This window comes from Dermacentor albipictus, chromosome 6 (genome assembly GCF_038994185.2).
Source record: "Dermacentor albipictus isolate Rhodes 1998 colony chromosome 6, USDA_Dalb.pri_finalv2, whole genome shotgun sequence".
NCBI lineage: Eukaryota > Metazoa > Arthropoda > Arachnida > Ixodida > Ixodidae > Dermacentor > Dermacentor albipictus.
The window spans coordinates 27,412,498-27,429,840 of NC_091826.1; the positions used below are offsets into that span (position 1 = coordinate 27,412,498).

At 42.8% G+C, this 17,343-nt stretch overlaps 1 protein-coding gene across 2 annotated transcripts in view; it reads left to right on the forward strand.

Annotated features, from left to right (window-relative positions):
* The window catches only part of EDTP (Egg-derived tyrosine phosphatase), a 32,524-nt gene that overhangs the window by 3,155 nt on the left and 12,026 nt on the right, over positions 1–17,343 (forward strand). For both annotated transcript variants that reach the window (XM_070540225.1, XM_070540224.1), the window contains exons 2-16: positions 204–269; positions 1,907–2,007; positions 4,433–4,553; positions 6,905–6,980; positions 9,076–9,165; positions 10,401–10,521; positions 12,107–12,223; positions 13,086–13,159; positions 13,273–13,343; positions 13,546–13,623; positions 14,044–14,107; positions 15,199–15,361; positions 15,773–15,809; positions 16,589–16,653; positions 16,748–16,806. In XM_070540225.1, coding sequence (XP_070396326.1) covers positions 204–269; positions 1,907–2,007; positions 4,433–4,553; positions 6,905–6,980; positions 9,076–9,165; positions 10,401–10,521; positions 12,107–12,223; positions 13,086–13,159; positions 13,273–13,343; positions 13,546–13,623; positions 14,044–14,107; positions 15,199–15,361; positions 15,773–15,809; positions 16,589–16,653; positions 16,748–16,806 — 1,303 coding nt within the window. The remainder of the gene's footprint in view (positions 1–203; positions 270–1,906; positions 2,008–4,432; positions 4,554–6,904; positions 6,981–9,075; positions 9,166–10,400; positions 10,522–12,106; positions 12,224–13,085; positions 13,160–13,272; positions 13,344–13,545; positions 13,624–14,043; positions 14,108–15,198; positions 15,362–15,772; positions 15,810–16,588; positions 16,654–16,747; positions 16,807–17,343) is intronic.

Genomic DNA, 17,343 nt, shown 5'->3' on the forward strand with positions numbered 1-17,343 from the left:
ATCGAAAGGCAATTCGCCGTATTTTTGTGTCCCGACAGTAGAATTCTCCGATCCGCACGTGATTGCTGATGTGTCCCATGTTGTTTCTTTATCCTGACTGCATCTGTTGTGGTCGTGTCGCACGGCAGGTTGTCTCTCAAAGTGACAAGTGCAGTGTTGTTTTTCTGTTTTGACGCTAAGCCATTGTTCTTTGTCATCCGCAGGCTCGTAGGAACGCCGACATCCAGCAGAAGTGCGAAGACCTTTTTGCCAAGGACTATGTGCTCAAAGTGAGTGCCAACTTGCTTCCTTGGGTCATATGCTTGACATCGCTTTGCTTACTGCTCTGTACTGTTCATACAAAGGACAAAATATATGTGCGGACACACATGTGCACAGTTGTGCACGTGTGCGTCACTTTAATTAATTTTGTCCTCTGTGTAAACAGTACAGTGCGGTAAACAAAATGATTTCATGCCAACTAGCTCCAGTCGAAGCCTTATTGAGCATATGCTTTGAATTTTCTTTGGTTGCAAAACTAGCAATGTGTAAGCTTTGATGTTTAAAGGGATGTTAAAACCGAGTATCAAGTCAAGTTTAATTGATAGAGTAATGCTTAAAAACCTCCAAGATATCCTTAATATTGAGAATAGAGTTTTAGTAAGCGAGAAATTGAGGTAGATGTAGGACACAATTTGAGACTCTGCCTGGACATTCTGGCACTAGCCTGACGACATCACCACTCCTCGTTGTAATTGTGTCACTAGTACTCAATGATATATGATAAAAGTATCATTGCATTGGATTATAAGATGGAAGAAAATGGAACTTGTCCACTGCTATTCGATTCTTTGGAAAAAAAGAACTCGTTGACGTTGCCCTTGACAATGACATAGGCGGTCAAAAGGTTTTGTTTTTGCTCGACCCCCTGCCGCCCGTGCTGTCATGTTTTGGTATTGTGTAATGCTGGGCTGGTCTGATGGCTCAGGATGCTTACTAACTGCAAGCCCCAGAAAAGTTTCCGTTCACATGAAGTCTTGGGATGCTATTAGCTCATTCATTGCTTGGTTTCTAGCCATGCTTTCATGTTTTGCGCTAAACGAAAGTGTACAAAAACCAAGTTCCCAGTGGGGGGTTCAGAAAGTTTGATGATGGGAATCCTGTGTGTGTGTGTGTGTGCGCGCGCGCGTGTGCATGCGTGTATGTGTGTTCTAAGATGGGTAGGACATTAGGCAATATAATAATAAGAGCTTGGTGGCACAACCCGCCACCCCGTTCCAAAGGGGATGCTCATAGCATCCATCCACCAAAAATTTTAAGGAGATGTATAGAAACATGCTAAAATGAAAAGCATGTACATATCATAAGTGATTAACTCAAGCAGGCTAAGTGACAATTTGTCATCATCCCGTTCCAAATGGGGTGCCAATAAATCATCAGCCTAATGATGGTGATAAGTGAATTCCGCTTAGAAATGAGGCAGTGCCAGTACATTTCAACATAATATTAGAGTTCTTGTACAACTTCAGTGCTGTTATATATGCATCTTAATTTCTGCTCCTTTCTGTCTATAATAAGCACATAAGTACACCATCCTGTATCCATGTAATTTGTTTTTTATGGAATTCCGATTCTTCTCTCCGTGTGCACCACCACTATTCCTAACCTCTCGGTTTTAATAATAGTTTAATATTCAATTGCAGTAATAACTTAGATTAGGTTGGAACAGTCTCATCTTTCGGTGACAAATGCACTATTGTGGCTATAATTTTTTTTTATAAATTGCAATATTCAGTGTACTTCTACAAGAATAGCACCTTGCAACAGTGAATACTTTTCAAATGGTTAAATCCTTACTTTCTGTGTTGCTTATAGGTCACCCTCTGTATTGCTGCGAGTTTAAGCTGCATTCCTTTTTCTCGTACAGGTTATTGAGAACGAGCAGGGTTCCATGAGCAGCACGTATCCAAACAGGATCATCCTCTTGGAGCATCCCATCGGTAGCCAAAACACCGACACTACTCCCAGGCATGTTTATTTCTGATGCATGTGGTTTCAGATGCAGCTTTATCTTGGGAAATCCTATCTAAGTCATAGCCTCCTGCATATTTTGTGCCAGCTGGATCATCGGCAGTCCAACTGGAAGTGACCGTCGTTGGAACTATGGTGGGGGTGCCACTTGCGTAGAGTTGTCTAGAGCGCGCCTTTTTCTTTTTTGGTGCTCCCTGCTGACAAAAAAAAAGTATGGGCATCAATAAGAGACTCCGTGATAGTGATGAGCACATCATGAATTTATTGCTTATAGTTTATTTTCACGATGACATCATCTCCTCTTCTACCACCACAAGGAAACACTGTTGTTTTTAGAGCGTGGACAACCTTTGCCCTCCGCCGCCAGTGGCATGTGATAGGGCAGTGGCAGGGTTTGTTGTTACCCTGCCCAAAATATCATGATCCTCACCGTACGTAAGTGTTGCCTCCTTAGAAGACTGCAATTTTTTTGTGATCTAGCAGGCTCAGGGTGTGTGTAGGAGTCTATGTCTGAATACATGGTAACGAAGAAATACTTTTCCTTGGTATTCACTGCTTTGAATATGGTGAGGTGTGTTGCACTTAAAAAAAGTCTAGTGACCCTAGCATTTCTTTTTTCAAAATTTACAAATACTCAAGTAATAGGTCATCAACTTTGTAACTCAGTAATAAATACCAATATCACGATTCTGTAAACTGCATCTATTGAGACACGTATAATGCGTTGGAATTGATGCATTATACATCACTCTCAGTTGTATCACTAATTATGTAAGACTTATGCAAAACCCTTGTAATCATTGGCATTTTATGCAAGCTGTTAACTTTTACGTCATGTTTGTGCACCTTAGATACTCTACCACATGCAGTTTACAGAAGCTTGGCATCTGTATTCAGTGTAGAATTGAAAATTTGTGAACTTCATTCTTCAAAGATTTTTTTTTTTTCTGACTGATTGATTTTAAATAGTTTTTGTAAATTATCATCAACATCAGCCTATATTTATGTCCACTGCAGGATGAAGGCCTCTCCTAGCGATCTCCAGTTACCCTCGTTTTGCACTAGACGAGTCCAACTTGCACCTGCAGATTTCCCAATTTCATAACCTTACCTAATTTTCTGCCATCCTCAAATGCGCTTCCCTTCCCTTGGCACCCATTCTGTAACTCTGATAGTCCACCGGTTATCTGTTGTGTGCATTGCACGGTCTGCCCAGCTCCATTTTTTTCTCTTGATGTGAACTAGAATATCGACTATCCCTATTTGCTCTCCAATCTACACTGCTCTCTTCCTGTCTCTTAACGTTACACCTAACATTTTTCGTTTCATTACTCTTTGCACGGTTCGTATCCTGTTTCGGAGCTTCTTTGTTAACCTCCAAGTTTCTGCCCCATATGTTAGCATCGGCTGAATGTAATTATTGTACACTTTTATCTTCAATGACAGTGGTAACCTTCCAGTCAGGATTTAGTAACGCCTGCCATTTTTATTCTTCTGGGCTGGAGTGTATAACGGCAGTGTAAAGTGCTAAATCAAAAATTATGCTTTTCAACTTTGTCTCTCAACTGCAACATATTTTATCCACGTCGGTCTCGTGGTTGTCTCATGATATTATTTCTGCATTTTACATTTATTTCAATAGGGGAGTCAGAGTTGCCCCCCCTGAGCTAAAGTGTAATTGTATTTAAATTAATTGTATTTAAATAGGTGTCATGCTTGTCTGTATAGACAGCTCTCATGAACATTCTTTTCTCGACAAACATCACGCATCACCTTCATCTTTGAGGTGCCAACACCTACAAGCGACGAGACTGTGCTGGCGTCGTCCGTGACTGCTGTTCCATCACTAACTCAAACAAGCTTCGCATGATTGAGATTCAAAAATTTCATCATATCTGCATGCATTTTAACTGCAGCAAATGTTTTGTCTCATAGCATATCACTCTTGTCTCATGAAGCACTGCTGTTTACATTGCTGATGCGTCCCTGCCGACCTTTTGAAAAACAAGTTTCAGTACACCTAGCTCGGGAGTCTCAATGCTCAATTGGCCTTCATGAGTTGGAACTGGCCTGAATGGGTTTAAATTGGGCCTGAGACACAAACTAGTTGGACTCCGTTGTTTCTCGACTGGCATTGCACTTTTCTGAGCAAGTACATTTGAGTGGCTTGATAGAGGAAATTTCACTTATGCTTTTGTTGCCAGTTTGCTTTGTAAGCTCTGCATATGCCAAGCAGTGCGATTGTGCTGTTGTCTATTAATCGCATCTCGTATCCATAAGTATTAGGCGGCAGGATGGCACGTTGCCAAAAGTGCCGTGACAAGGGGACAAGTCTTGCCAACCTCAGTCAAAAAAAAATCCCAGACTTGCTTGCAGCCTACTTCTTGCATTAGCGATTCCTTATTGACATGTTTTTTTGCAGGCCGGCCGGTGGGTCAGGGTCACTGCCCGACGTGCAGGACTTGCGGGAGCAGATTCAGAAGGCTCGGATTGCGAGGTGTCGCACGCGGTTCCCGGTCCCTGTCATCCTGTATGAGGGAAAAGTACGGTGAAACACCTGTTCCTTCTAATTTAACCCTTTCCTTGCAAGATTTCTTTTTCAGAAAACCAACAAATTTTTTACAAATGATGTAATAGCTGATCCATGGTTAATAGCATTTGTTTGTATTGCAATTTAAGCAGTTCGCTATTTTATGTTGTCTGTCACCATCCTTTTTTTTTTTATGTTTCTGAGCTACAGATAGGTTTATGGTCACAGAAAGCATCTGTGTGGGGTTTTACATTTCTTGGAATAGAAGCCAGGCATGCTTTTGCTGTCCTCCACACAATGTACCCGGGTGTTGCATGGAAAGGCAGTCGCAGTGGTGCAGGTCATAAGGTGTATTCCTCGAGCCGCGACCATGTGAGGGAGGCCACCAGAGGCTCAAAGACTTCCTCACAATTGTCTGAACTTAGTTGAAGCTTCAAACATTGATTCACTAGAGCTTTGCAGATCCACTTCCCTGCTTGAGCTGAAGAAACGGCCGGAGGCACTGCGTTTCTCGCATTGAAAAGGGTGTACGTCTTCGTTACAGCTGCTTGACTCTGCGTGACCATTAATTTTTAAAGCCACGGGTGCCATACTTTTGCTGTGTCTATGCTAACTGCTTCAACGACAACAAAAAATATAAATTTTCTCAGATGCTTGCGCCATCTGGTAGCATGGCGTTCACAACAAAATGACAGCACAACTGCCAGTTGTTTGTGGCGTTAAGCAGATGAAAGGAAATCCTGGGCAAGAGAGACTTGCCCAAGGCACGGAAAAAGTTAAGCGCTTACTGTCATTGTTATCACACCCTGAACATGTGTCTTACTGGCTTATAACGCATAGTCAGCTCAGTATTGCATTTTGATGCTATTTCGCCTTTATCAGCAGACAGCTTTAGTTTAACTTTGGTATAATAGCAGGTTTAAGGGAAACAGCATTACCATTCTGCAAATGAACCTTGTAGAAAGAGAGTTTTAGTATAGTGCGATAGCATTGTTTACGCCTGGAATGCTGTTCAATCACACTTTAAATCTCGCGTGCATAGCGCACGTAAGGGATTTTATCAATTTGCCAAGCTTTGAGCATGCATGTGAAAAGGGTGAGAAGCTGCGCAGTGAAAGCCCAGAGTGCGTTGTAATTGTACTTTCCATGTCTGCCGATCCAGGGCAAAATCAGTGTAAGCCTGCAGTTCGTGGCCTCCGAGATTTCCTAATCCCGAAGGCCATATTTCGTGTGCTTATGGTAGCTCTTGACTTCGTTGATAGGTGGCACTGCCGTGCCAGAAGTTACCCTCATTAGACCTTGAAGCGTTCTAAATGAGAAGCAATCTCAAAAACTCCGCAAGGTTATCCATAATACTCTGTCGTCGAAGTGGTTTGAGGCTAAGCTAAAGCTGTTTACACAGTCATTTGCTTCGGATGAAGTGAGTTCTACAAAAGCAAAGCCAAGTTCAGTTCCAAACAGGCGGCCAGGACCACCGGCATCATAAAGGTAATATAGGCAACTCTAGACAAAAAGCTCCCTATAATGCCCACGCATTGAAATCAGCAACAGCAAGGACACCGCCATGTTGCTACGTTGTGCAACATGGCAACAGAACAACAGCATTCGTAGGTCTCCTTGAGAGGCCCTTGAAAGGACACCATAAAGAGAAAAATCATTTGAGCTGTACTAATAAATTGCTTTCTGCAATACCTGAAAAGCCAGTCTTACCATAACAGTAAGCCAGAAAAAAATGTAAAAATGAAAGATGGGTGATAATGCTACCTTCAACTGCCCCCACCTGCTTGTTATGTTGTTATTATGTTGTCATAGATTTTGATGGCATCTGCTTGGGCCTAATAAATGTTTTTTCAAGGTCAACTACATTGCATTCTAAAAGAGCCAAAGGCTGAATTTTTCAAGTTTGGATAACTTTTACATAGCCACAATGGCCTAAGTATGAGGGAATACATTGAAAGTTCATGTAACACTGATGTATTGCCGCGGGTGTGTTGGCATGGGATTAAAAATGTTAAACTTTGGCCTTCGTTTCCTCTGGGTTATCAATCTGTTGCCACAAAATTAATGCAAAAAGAGTTTTGAAAGACTACGTTAGCAGTGTAAACTAATTGATTCTCTTTAGCGTCCCTTTAACTTACCAGTGAACTAAAATATTATACTCATTATGATGCTGCTGCTGCTGCTGATTAAATCTTCAGTTAAAATAATTGGTTTGTGAAGTATATTTTTTTCAGATTAGATACCTTGCTTATTTCAGGCTATTCTAAGACAAACATTGCTGTTAATTTGGGCTTGTTTTAATTGCACTTTCACTGCTTAACCAAATTCATGCCTAATTCCTCGGCGCTTTCTTTTCGTTCCCAGCACATATGCAGGTCAGCGACGCTCGCGGGCGGGGCCGAGATCTACAGCCGCTCGGGCTTCGACTTCCTCTTCTCTGGTGCGTACAGGGGCTTTGTTTTCTTGTGTCAATTTACAATCTAGGCTTTATACTGATGCTCTCGTGTTACGACATAGGGCGGCACTAACCTATAGACAAGCGGCATGTTAGTACAGGCCCTTTTGCAGTGGCTCCACGACTATGCTGTTTTGCTGTGGAACAAGAGGTTGCAGCCTCTATTTTATGCCTTGAAGAATGTAGTGAAAGTAGCATGCAGAAACGCTGGCCTGTGTACCGTGTCGAAGAATTTTGGTCGGTACAAAGCTTAACCCAATCCCATTTACAACAGCGTTCTTGCAGGATATTGACCCCTTCAGTCATAGTATGCATGATTGTGCATGGCAACATAGTGCATCACAAGCAAAAGCACCAGTGAAAAAGGAGGATAATGCTGTTTAAAGTGTGTCTCATACATCTAGAAAAATTCCTAATCGGACTTGTGTTGCAAGTTTCATTAATATGCGTGAAGTGTTAGTAAAACGGGTTGAGGGTGACGCATGACTACAGCGTAGAATAATGCTAAATGCTGTGGTACTGCCTCTTTGATGGAAATTAACATACTTTTCCACCTTGATGCCTTCTCTCTAAGTGGCAACGTCAAAACAAGCAACAGACCTGCATAACAATGAAAAACCGGTGATTGCACTTTGGCCTTAGCGTGAGATGAGACTAAGCGATCGCTGATGTTCTCATTTACTTCTTGTTGCAACAAAGAAAACGTAACACAGGTGAACTAGGATTGAAGAGAGCAGATTGGACACTGCCGTGTTGTTGTGTGGTCGCAGTAACCAGCAGTAGCCGTAGTCATCACGGCCAGTACCAGTAATGGCAAGATGGCAGCACTATGCTAAACGCTCTCTACTGTCTGCCACCTTGAACTGCAGCTCTTAGCAGCGAGCATTTGCAAACATACCCCAAAGTATCCTGGATGCAATTAAGAGGAGGTGGGGTCGGCCAGGTTATGTAACCTGGCCCAGTCCATTATATAACCGGTGGCCTATCAGAGTGACCGGTAACACTGGAAGAGGCATGGGATGGTGTCATCCGAGGTAAAAAAAGAGTGAATACTTGGAGACCGCTGGGAGAGGCATTTAGCCTGCATCGGACACACGATAGGCCAACGATGGTGGCACTGCAAAATTTTCTAAGTTTACACGAGAGTCAGTTTGTTACCATTGAACCTCGGTATAAGAAAATTGCATCCAGCAGAAAATTACCTTGTTTGCATCCTTATATTGGTGAGCTACATTTTAGGTTTGCTTTGTTATTTGCAGAAATTCATTGTATCTGCACGTCAAGGTTTGACTGTTCATCCAATACACCCGCTTACTCTCAAAATTGTGTTATCACGCACTTAGTCCTGTTCAGGAGTTGACAACACTATAGGCACAACTAAACTGCAGCAAGACAGCTGAAAGACAGCGTGCAGCAGGACATAGGTTCAACTGTACAAGGAAGTAAAAATAACTGTTCAGTTAAAATGTGTCAGAGAAGAAAGAAATGCACTGAATGCTCTGAGGAGGTAATGTGCAAACATATGTACCTGCAGTAAGGCTTGCAACAATGCCCAGCAGAGTTGATATTCAAAGTGTTACATGGTGCTTGTAATGAAATACTAGATCATGTGTCTGTGAGTAATGGGGACACAGATTCCGATTCAACAATGTTATTTCGTGAACTATTCCAGCTCCACCGACCTCAAGGAGATAGAGTGTTCAGGTTCTTTAGTATGGCAAGAAAGTTCAGTTAGCTTCTCGTGACTAGTCGTGCTATAGTAATTATTGTCTTTCACGATTAGTTGCAAGCGCTACAAGGCAGTCATAAACAATGAGTTTTTCTCGTGTTTGTGTAGTTCTATCACGCATGTACTTGAACTGGAGAAAAAAAAAGACATGGTTGTTATCATTAATGGCGCATTTTGACCAGGTTATGTGCTATCTTATCTTGCATGCAAACTGTACCTCTGTTTAAAATAGAAATTGAGAGCCGGAAAGTTAGGACTGAGGACAATGGAGAGTGTTCCCGTTTCTTTACTCTTGTGCATTTCGGCAATCTCAAGAGCCTCGTCTGAACAAATGTTGGCGTGCTTTTCCAGATAAGCGGTCGACGGAGAACAGAAGAAATGTGGACAATGGAAACACGAGAGCGTCAAACAACACGGAGCCTCTGCAGCCGCACTCTCTAGGTAAACTGGCTCTCAACACGCGGGTCAAAGACTGTTGTGCAAATGCTTCTTAAACCGGCGTTTTACCGTGGATGGCGTGAGGCTTCAAACATGTAAAGTTACATGCCACTGTGCCCCAGTGGCTATAACGTTGTGCTACTGAACCTAGGGTCACAAGGGCTATGTTTTGATGGGAGCGAAATACCTGTATACGAACGCTTGTGTAATTAGATTAAGGTGCGTGCGATCAAAATTAATGCAAGGTGATCAAAATAAGTCCAGAGTACCCCAGTACGATGTGCCGCCTAATGAATGGTTAGGGCAATAAAAGTGGAGCATTTGTTTTTATTGGGAAAGACGAAATTTCTTATTGGAATTGAGGGAATTGTACCGCCGTAATCATTTAGCCGCCATGGGAATGTTCATCAGTCCAGTGCAATCCCGGCAATTCGAAAACTCTTAATCTGAATTGAGGGGTAATTCAAACTGGTCTGTTTGTCGTGGCAAAATCCCATGTATTTGAATAGAGAAGAACTCCTGCTAATTCGAACTCCGAGAACCACGCAACCATTATTTCAAACAAAAAGCTCTCACTCCCATGCCCCGCTTTTCATGCATACCCAAGCCGAAGGTAAAGGTTCGATGTGTTGCTAGCTACTGCGATGTCACGAGCCATCATAAATGACCAGGAAAATCCTGCGCGAAGTTTTAAGCAATAGCTTTTTTTTTTTTAATCCATAAAGGGGATGAGACAGACTTGGTGTATACATGTAATAATTGCAAACTGTTGCATCTACAGCATAACATTTCGTTAAATATGATCAATTTGCAAACTCACGCAGTCATTTGGAGCTAGAAAAATGAACCAAACAGCAATGACTTCTTGTATTCAAATTTTCTATTAGTCCCACACATGTATATTTTTTTCCTCTTAATGAAAAAAACTGGTACAAATTCTTAAAACCAAACATAGTGGCTTAGTGATCAATCCAGAGTCCCCACCACGATGTGCCTTATAATTGGATCGTGGGTTTGGCACATGCAATCCAAGAATTTAAAGTTTTAGAGGCTTGTCGTGTGGTTGTGAACGTCTTCTAGAACAAGAAATGTGCTAGTGTGTCTAGTGGCTAAACAAGGCGCATTTCTACGCTTTGTACTTTCTCTGGCTATGTCTGTTGTTTTGCTCAGTTCCTTTGTGTGAGATGAGATTCTGACAGCTTACAACTGCGGCCCTTTCCTTTCGCTCGGCATCACAGGACTTCCCTCGGACTATGCGGACACGGAATCCAATGCCAGTGTCGCAGCGGCTGAGAGTCTTGGCGAAGACGAGAACTTCATCGATCTGGCGAAGGACAATACGCCGCCAGCCACTGCTGGGTGAGCGGGGGGAAAAAAATATGCAACACGACAGCATGCCACTGTTTGACTGTGTGTATCGTTCAGAAGTGGTCGTTGCTCATCTTTAATCAAAATGTGCAAAATACATCGGGAGTAAGGATATTCAATGAAGGGAGAAAAAAATAAATAGTGTGGAAACGTTTTCAGCGATAGGTTTGCTGCTTGTGGGCATCACCATGTAGAACATTAAAAGGGAGCTTCACCCCGAGCCATCTATGGGGATTCATGTGGAGCTTGCACACAAAGTTTTCATCAGATGTGGGTTAGAGGTGTTGCATTGCATTTTCTCTAGATTACCTGTGGGATGCCACTGAAGCTTGGGATCTTGCATCATGCTTTCTCCTCTGACCATGCTTTCAAAAGAAAGAAAGTTGTGTGTCAAACTTTTTTCTCATTCTCTGTTCATTGCTCTTATCCAACAAGTGACACTTACTGCTTATCATTCAGTGTCAGTGGTAGACACTTAGCCAGACAAAGGATATTTGCTCCAATGTCTTGACTTGAGGTGCAACTGATCATGTCTTTGCAGGGGGGCGTAGATTCATTAAATGTCTGGTGTTATACAGTAGAACCGCGTGGATACATTCTTGTTACATACGTTTTTCCAGCGCCAACGTTTGGGATCGAGAACACAGAAAATCACCCAGTAGAGTTACGCTCATTTTTTACTAGTTCATACGTTCCAGAAGAAACACGATTTTTTGGCACCAGCGTTCAGTACGTTGCCAAACTGCAATCGTATGATACGTTTTCCAGTCGCTAGATACCATATAAGCAAGCAAAAGCACGAGACCTGCGCGATTGGGCTACCCACCATGGCAGCTTCACTGCAATTTTCGCCTGCCCGTCTCACATGAAAACAAACAACGGCACCTACAGTTTCTTATTTCGGTACCATCAAATCTCCGCCCGGGTCATCGCATGCCGCATTGACAGCTATCATTGCCAAATCTATTGTGATAAGCATCTTCACCTATCTGTTTTATAGTGTGTAGTGTCATCGGTAGCGTACTGTACACTTTTCATTGGCGATAATCCGAATGCACCACCGTTCCCTGCTGCAGGTGGGGCGATGTGGGCATCACGTTTCGCTTCGGTGGCATCCGGTGTCGCCCACCAGCTCGATTTCGCTTCCGTTTTCCATCGCCCTCTTAAAACACCACGCAGTATGAAAACAACTAAACCCATCTGGGGCCTCCCTGAGCACCACCAGCTCGACGTGTGTCGGCGTCTCGTGCCGCAACAATCCATGCGACGCTCTGCATTGCATAGATGTCAACAATAGTTGTGTCTGTCAAATTTTTTTAGTTACTTCGGATCTTACCTTTTCCCTGTTAGTACGTTTTTTTCTGGCATTTTCACCCAAAACACACGAACGACATTCTACGGTATTACATTCTGTGTGTCTCAGTTCGTACACCCTTGCCTGCAGTTCTACATGCACTGCGATGCCAACAGTGTCTCGATATTGATAGTGTAAAAGAAGCTGTGCAGAAGCTTTGTGTCCTTGTCTTCGCGCAGTGCTTGAGTTCTGTGTAATTTTCTGTCCTTGTTTCTTTCTTAGCAACTGGCCGCTATTCAGCACTTTACGCATGGAGGACATCCGGCTGCTGAGGCTGCTCTCTGTGGACCACATTTGCGACTTTATGGTGGAGAACAAGAAGGTCAAGTTCTTTCTCAAGTGAGTGTCCCAGTGGGCCGAAGTTGCATGCACTGTGAAGTTGTGTCTTTTTTTTTTCCCTCTCTCTTCAGAGAGCTGAGGCAGGGACAACTCGCCTCAAACATTTTGCAACACTGAGGGTTCGATGTGGACAGAATATGCTTCGGATAACCATTTCTTCCCAGTGTTCAGTATTTCAGCGTGGCATTACATTACTGATAATTCGGCACTTTACGAGAGCTTCCTACAGGTTCAAATAATCGGGAGCCGGAAATATCCGATTCGCCTGAAATTACATGAATTTATTCCGCAAGTCGCAGAAAAAAAAAATTTGGCAGAACCCGTCTCGCGGTGAATGTCGACATTAATGTGATTAGCATTGATTCAACATAGCGACAAACTGTATTGCCAAATCCATCACTGATGTGTAGCCGCCTCCTTTAATTTTGGTTACTACCGTCTTTATTACCGTCATCTAGATTTATTCAGTTTTGCTGCTTTTGATTTTGAGGGGCACCTGCAAGGTATCAAAACGAGAAACTGCTCTTTCTGCTTGACTCAGTGACCGAATTGGCATGGACCGTCCAGGCAGAGCCTCACTGGCACCATGTAATGTGACAAAAATTTCATTTGTCCATATGGATTATGTCTATGGTACCGGTGCCAGTGTCTTGGAACTATCTTGAACATGTCTGAATAGTTTTTTGGCAACTGTACAAACATTTTCACAATTTGTGCAAAGTATGAGCAAGTGATCTTTACATTTGCTTTTATATTCTCGCAAAACAAAATGTGGCTTGGCCAAAAAATATCTTAGTGCCTGCTGAAGTTAAAAAATTTCATGCAATCGATTTTTCTTTTCCGTTATCTTTATTTACTACAGAGTAACATCCTCTGAAAAGGTTGACAAAGAGAACAGATACAACGGGTTCACCATCTACAACCTTCCCTATCCAGGTATAATATCTACTGTTCTGCTCAGGTTAACTTTTTTGTTTAGAACGCTCCGGCTGTTTGTGAGCATTTGGTGACCTGAGGACACTTTACTGAAATATGTGAATATTTCTCAGGTTGTGAGTTCTTCAAGCACTACCGAGACAATGACTACAGTGGAGAAGGACTCATCTATGACTGGGATCAGGTACTTTGTGGTCTTTCGCTTTTGTTGCTCACAACGTCTTGTCAATTCTTGAATGCCAACTTTTGAAGGCAGCAGTCATAAGCGTTGTGGTGCGGCAAGTGAATGTTGTGGAAAGTAAGCTAGCATTGCCAGCTTCCAACAGTGAGGCACGCATTCCTTAGGCAGTGCGCTTATTTCCCGCTTTTTTTTTCTTCATTTGCAGCATTTTGTGAACGCCCCCCTCAACATTCCTGATGATGCGATCACCTCTCAGCTTAACATTGACTGGACAATGTACAAGGCAGGTGTCTTTTTTTGTTGTTGTTATGGGCTTTTTTCCCATTTGGTGATAGAGCTTCTATTTTTTGTTGTTCAGATGATTCGGCATTTGGGCCATGGGCAAGCATTAACCTGGCTTACTGTATGAGCTTCCTTTTGTTTAAAGCCATTGTAATTTGCTGCTGCGAGTACTGACTTGCATAACACTTAGCATTTGTGAACCAGACAAAGGGGGCTAGCACATTATGAAAAAATTTTACGTATAGCCTTGAAGAAAGACAGAAAAAAAAAACAATGAGGTAAAGGTCATGTGCATGTGTCCCACATGCCTAACTTGAAACATTTTTAAGAAAAAGTTCTGCATTAGGGTTTCCTGCTTTTACGTTTTGTTGCCGCTGTGTCAATTAGTCCTTTTACTGACTGTTTTTTTTTTTTTTTTCAGACATGGGACGTTGTGGTGCTTACAAGAAATTACCTTAAACTCCTTCTGAAATATACTTTCGATGGTGAGCTGTGCCTTTTGAAATGCTACATGTCATGAGCGCTGCATTATCGTACTGTGAGCAGTTGTATTCCGCTCTTGCATGTTTTGCTGTTAAACTTTGCGCATTTAGCAGAGGACACTGCATGGTTGGCAGTTTTAGTTGATGTGTTGCCACTTGCCATTTTTTACTCTGTTCTAACAAACCCTGTCTTTCCGGAAAAAAATTCACTGATGTGTGACGCGCATTAGAACCGTTTAACCAAACAAAAACTTCAAGAGCTGGTATCCAAGTCCCATGCCTCTTTCTCGGAGCTGTGCTCCCAATCTCGAAGGCCATACTACCCCGTACTGCAAGTTCTGAAAGCTTGTTTGCTTTGGACACCACCAACAGATGTTGTCCAACTGGTGGCGCCCAGTCCACCGTAGTTTTAGTGCAATATATTTAACACGTGAGAGCAAACCGCTATTTTTCTCGCTTACCATGAAAACCTAGTAAGGGAACAATGAAAGGTGTTATCATTTCACACATTGTAAGTACGAAAATCGAGCCTAAGCATTACAGTCGAGGGCATTAAATTGCTGGCCGTGAAAAATTGGGTGCACAATGTGATCGCGGGCGCGTTAAAATAAAGTAAGTACGGCACTGCACTCTTGTTTCATGTGCATTATACAATGTAAGCCCCGCTTGTACAAGAAATCTTGCTGGTGACGTGGCAAAAGATTTATAGCTTTTTTTTTTTTTTCAATTCGAGCCTGGCAACAGACAGAACCTTGAAAACTTTTGAGAATAATGGAAAGACCTTGATGTACCTTTCACAACCATCTGTTCAAGTATCCAAAGTAAAACTTGCCAAAGGAGCAGACCCCTATTGGGGAGCTATATTATAAAATGGGTTAGCAAGTGCGTGAGTTCACCGAGGGAACCGTTTTTATTTGCCAATGTTGGTGAACTGCGTATCTTTCAGGGAAGTTTAGACTTTTTTGCGTGCATCCTCACCACCCCGTAACAATGTTTTGCAATGACGCCTACGCTGTTTCGCAAACGCTGCACGTTGATTGCTCAACATGGTGCTGCCTGCGAAAGCTGCTGTGTTCCCCACCGTCGAAATGCAGGCACGTCAGGGCTCTTGGTGCACTGTATCTCTGGCTGGGACCGAACACCCCTGTTCATCTCGCTGCTGCGGCTCTCGCTGTGGGCGGACAACAAGATCCACCCGAACCTGTCGCCCCTCGAGATGGCTTACCTCACGGTCGCCTACGACTGGTTCCTCTTCTGGTGGGTGCATCCCTGGACTTTATCAAAACTAAGACTAGGCTTGGGGCAAATGGAGGCGGGGAGAAGGGACGTAAGGATGAGTGCTCTCAAATAATCTTGGGAGTGCTAGCAATGCTGTGGGAGCCTGCCATAGTAGCCTTTGGCTTAGCACTAGTTTTGTTTAGTGCAACCTGCATACTTTTAGCAGGCAGTCGTAGTAGTATATCCCAATTCCCTTAGATTATCATAAAGAAGTAGGATGCTGCATTCGTCTTATGGTAGTGTGAGCATAAATAGATTTTTAGTAGCTGTAGAACACAAACTTACTCATTGTTTAGTTTCAAGGTGGTGTGGGTAGAAGTGTTTAGCGAAGTTGAGCAGCGTGGCTCTGAACATGTATTTTACTCGACACTTTTTTTCTTTTTGTTGCAGCCATGATTTGCGTGACCGGTTAAGCAAAGGAGAAGAGGTGGGTTATCCTCAAGCACCAATTGGCACATTTCGTTGCTCATTAGTGTAGATACAGCCTTGGCTATGCAGAGAGATTTGCGGCATTAAGCATTTCAGTCATATATTTGCACCAACCATTCGTGTTAGTGAACTTACTACATTCTACCTGGCTTGCATTTTCTGAACTTCAGCTATGCATAAGTTGGGCCTAGCCGTTGCTTTATGAAAGCAAGTAGTGTAGCACGAGCAGACAGGAGAGGCATGAACCAGGCGTATGCAGCACTAAGTTTCAACGGAATTTTAATGATGACAAAAGAGGTGCTGAAGTCCTAGAGTAACAAAACTCGCACCAACTCAAAAGACAAATTGAAAGTTAACACCACTTGGTCAAGGTCCACGTCTGTTGTCTCTGTTTAGGCTTAAACAGCCTTTGCTTTTAAACCTGTAATGCCGAAACACAGTTCTACGCCATGGAAAATTAGAACAACTTGTCCACCCTTATTTCTGGCAATGGAGAATACATTTTTGCAAAAAAATATACTTTCAGTTAAAACTTTACGAATACAGTAATTACTGATCTGTTTACTGAGCTCTTCATAACTAAAAACTTTCTCTATCATGAATGATACAGCTCTGGGCTGTGTATTAAGTTTCTTGTGCTTAAATCAGAATGTTGAGGTGTCCTACTCGGCATAGCATATATGATACGTTGGCCATTAGAGGGTTTAACTTCCATGTTTCATTTGTGAACATTTGCTATGGTATCCAGGCCTGACTGCTTTTGCCATTAATTTCCAGATTTTCTATTTCTGCTTCAACATGCTCAAGCACCTCGACACAGAAGAGTTCTCCGTACTCTCACTGTAAGTACTTCACTTCGGGTGACAGACGCAGTGTTCTGGTTGGCATAATGACGGTTTAACATCTCACTGCCTGCTTTCATAATACTACTTGCAGAAAGGTGCCGAGGGAAAGGAGAAACACGTCGGAGAGCAACCTTGAAAGCATATTTCTGGGTAAGTCAAGAACAACCAGGCACTTTGCTATCACAGCTCATCACCACCTCAAGTTGGGCATAATTCATCTGAATGGGGGTGTTGTGTGATGTTCCAAGGGCAAGCGCTGACTTGGAATATTTACAGTGTTATTGTCTGATGTATTGTGGCAGCTTTATCTTTTCCTTGTTTCTTTGTTTTGAGGAAATCGTGGGCCTAGTTGTGGCCACTAGAGGGAGGGATTGCTGAAGTTGTGTTTGATGGCAGTTGTGTTTGAACCATCATTTCGGTGCACAAAGATATGTATTCAGCGCCATGCTCCGCCCCACAAGCTCGAGAATCATCTCGTTACAGAAAACTATTCTCAGACCCTGGGCCCAGCCAACATTAGCCAGAGTTGCTCTAAAACCGCTGCTTCTTCTTCTACTTCCTTTTTTTTTTTTAAGGGTGTCGTGACTGAATAAGAAGCTATAGTCACTGTCAGGTGCTTTTGCCGTGCTTGTGCCGACAGATTTTCTTGACCTTCTTTGCTCCTCATCTTTTCTTCCCTTACTCCAT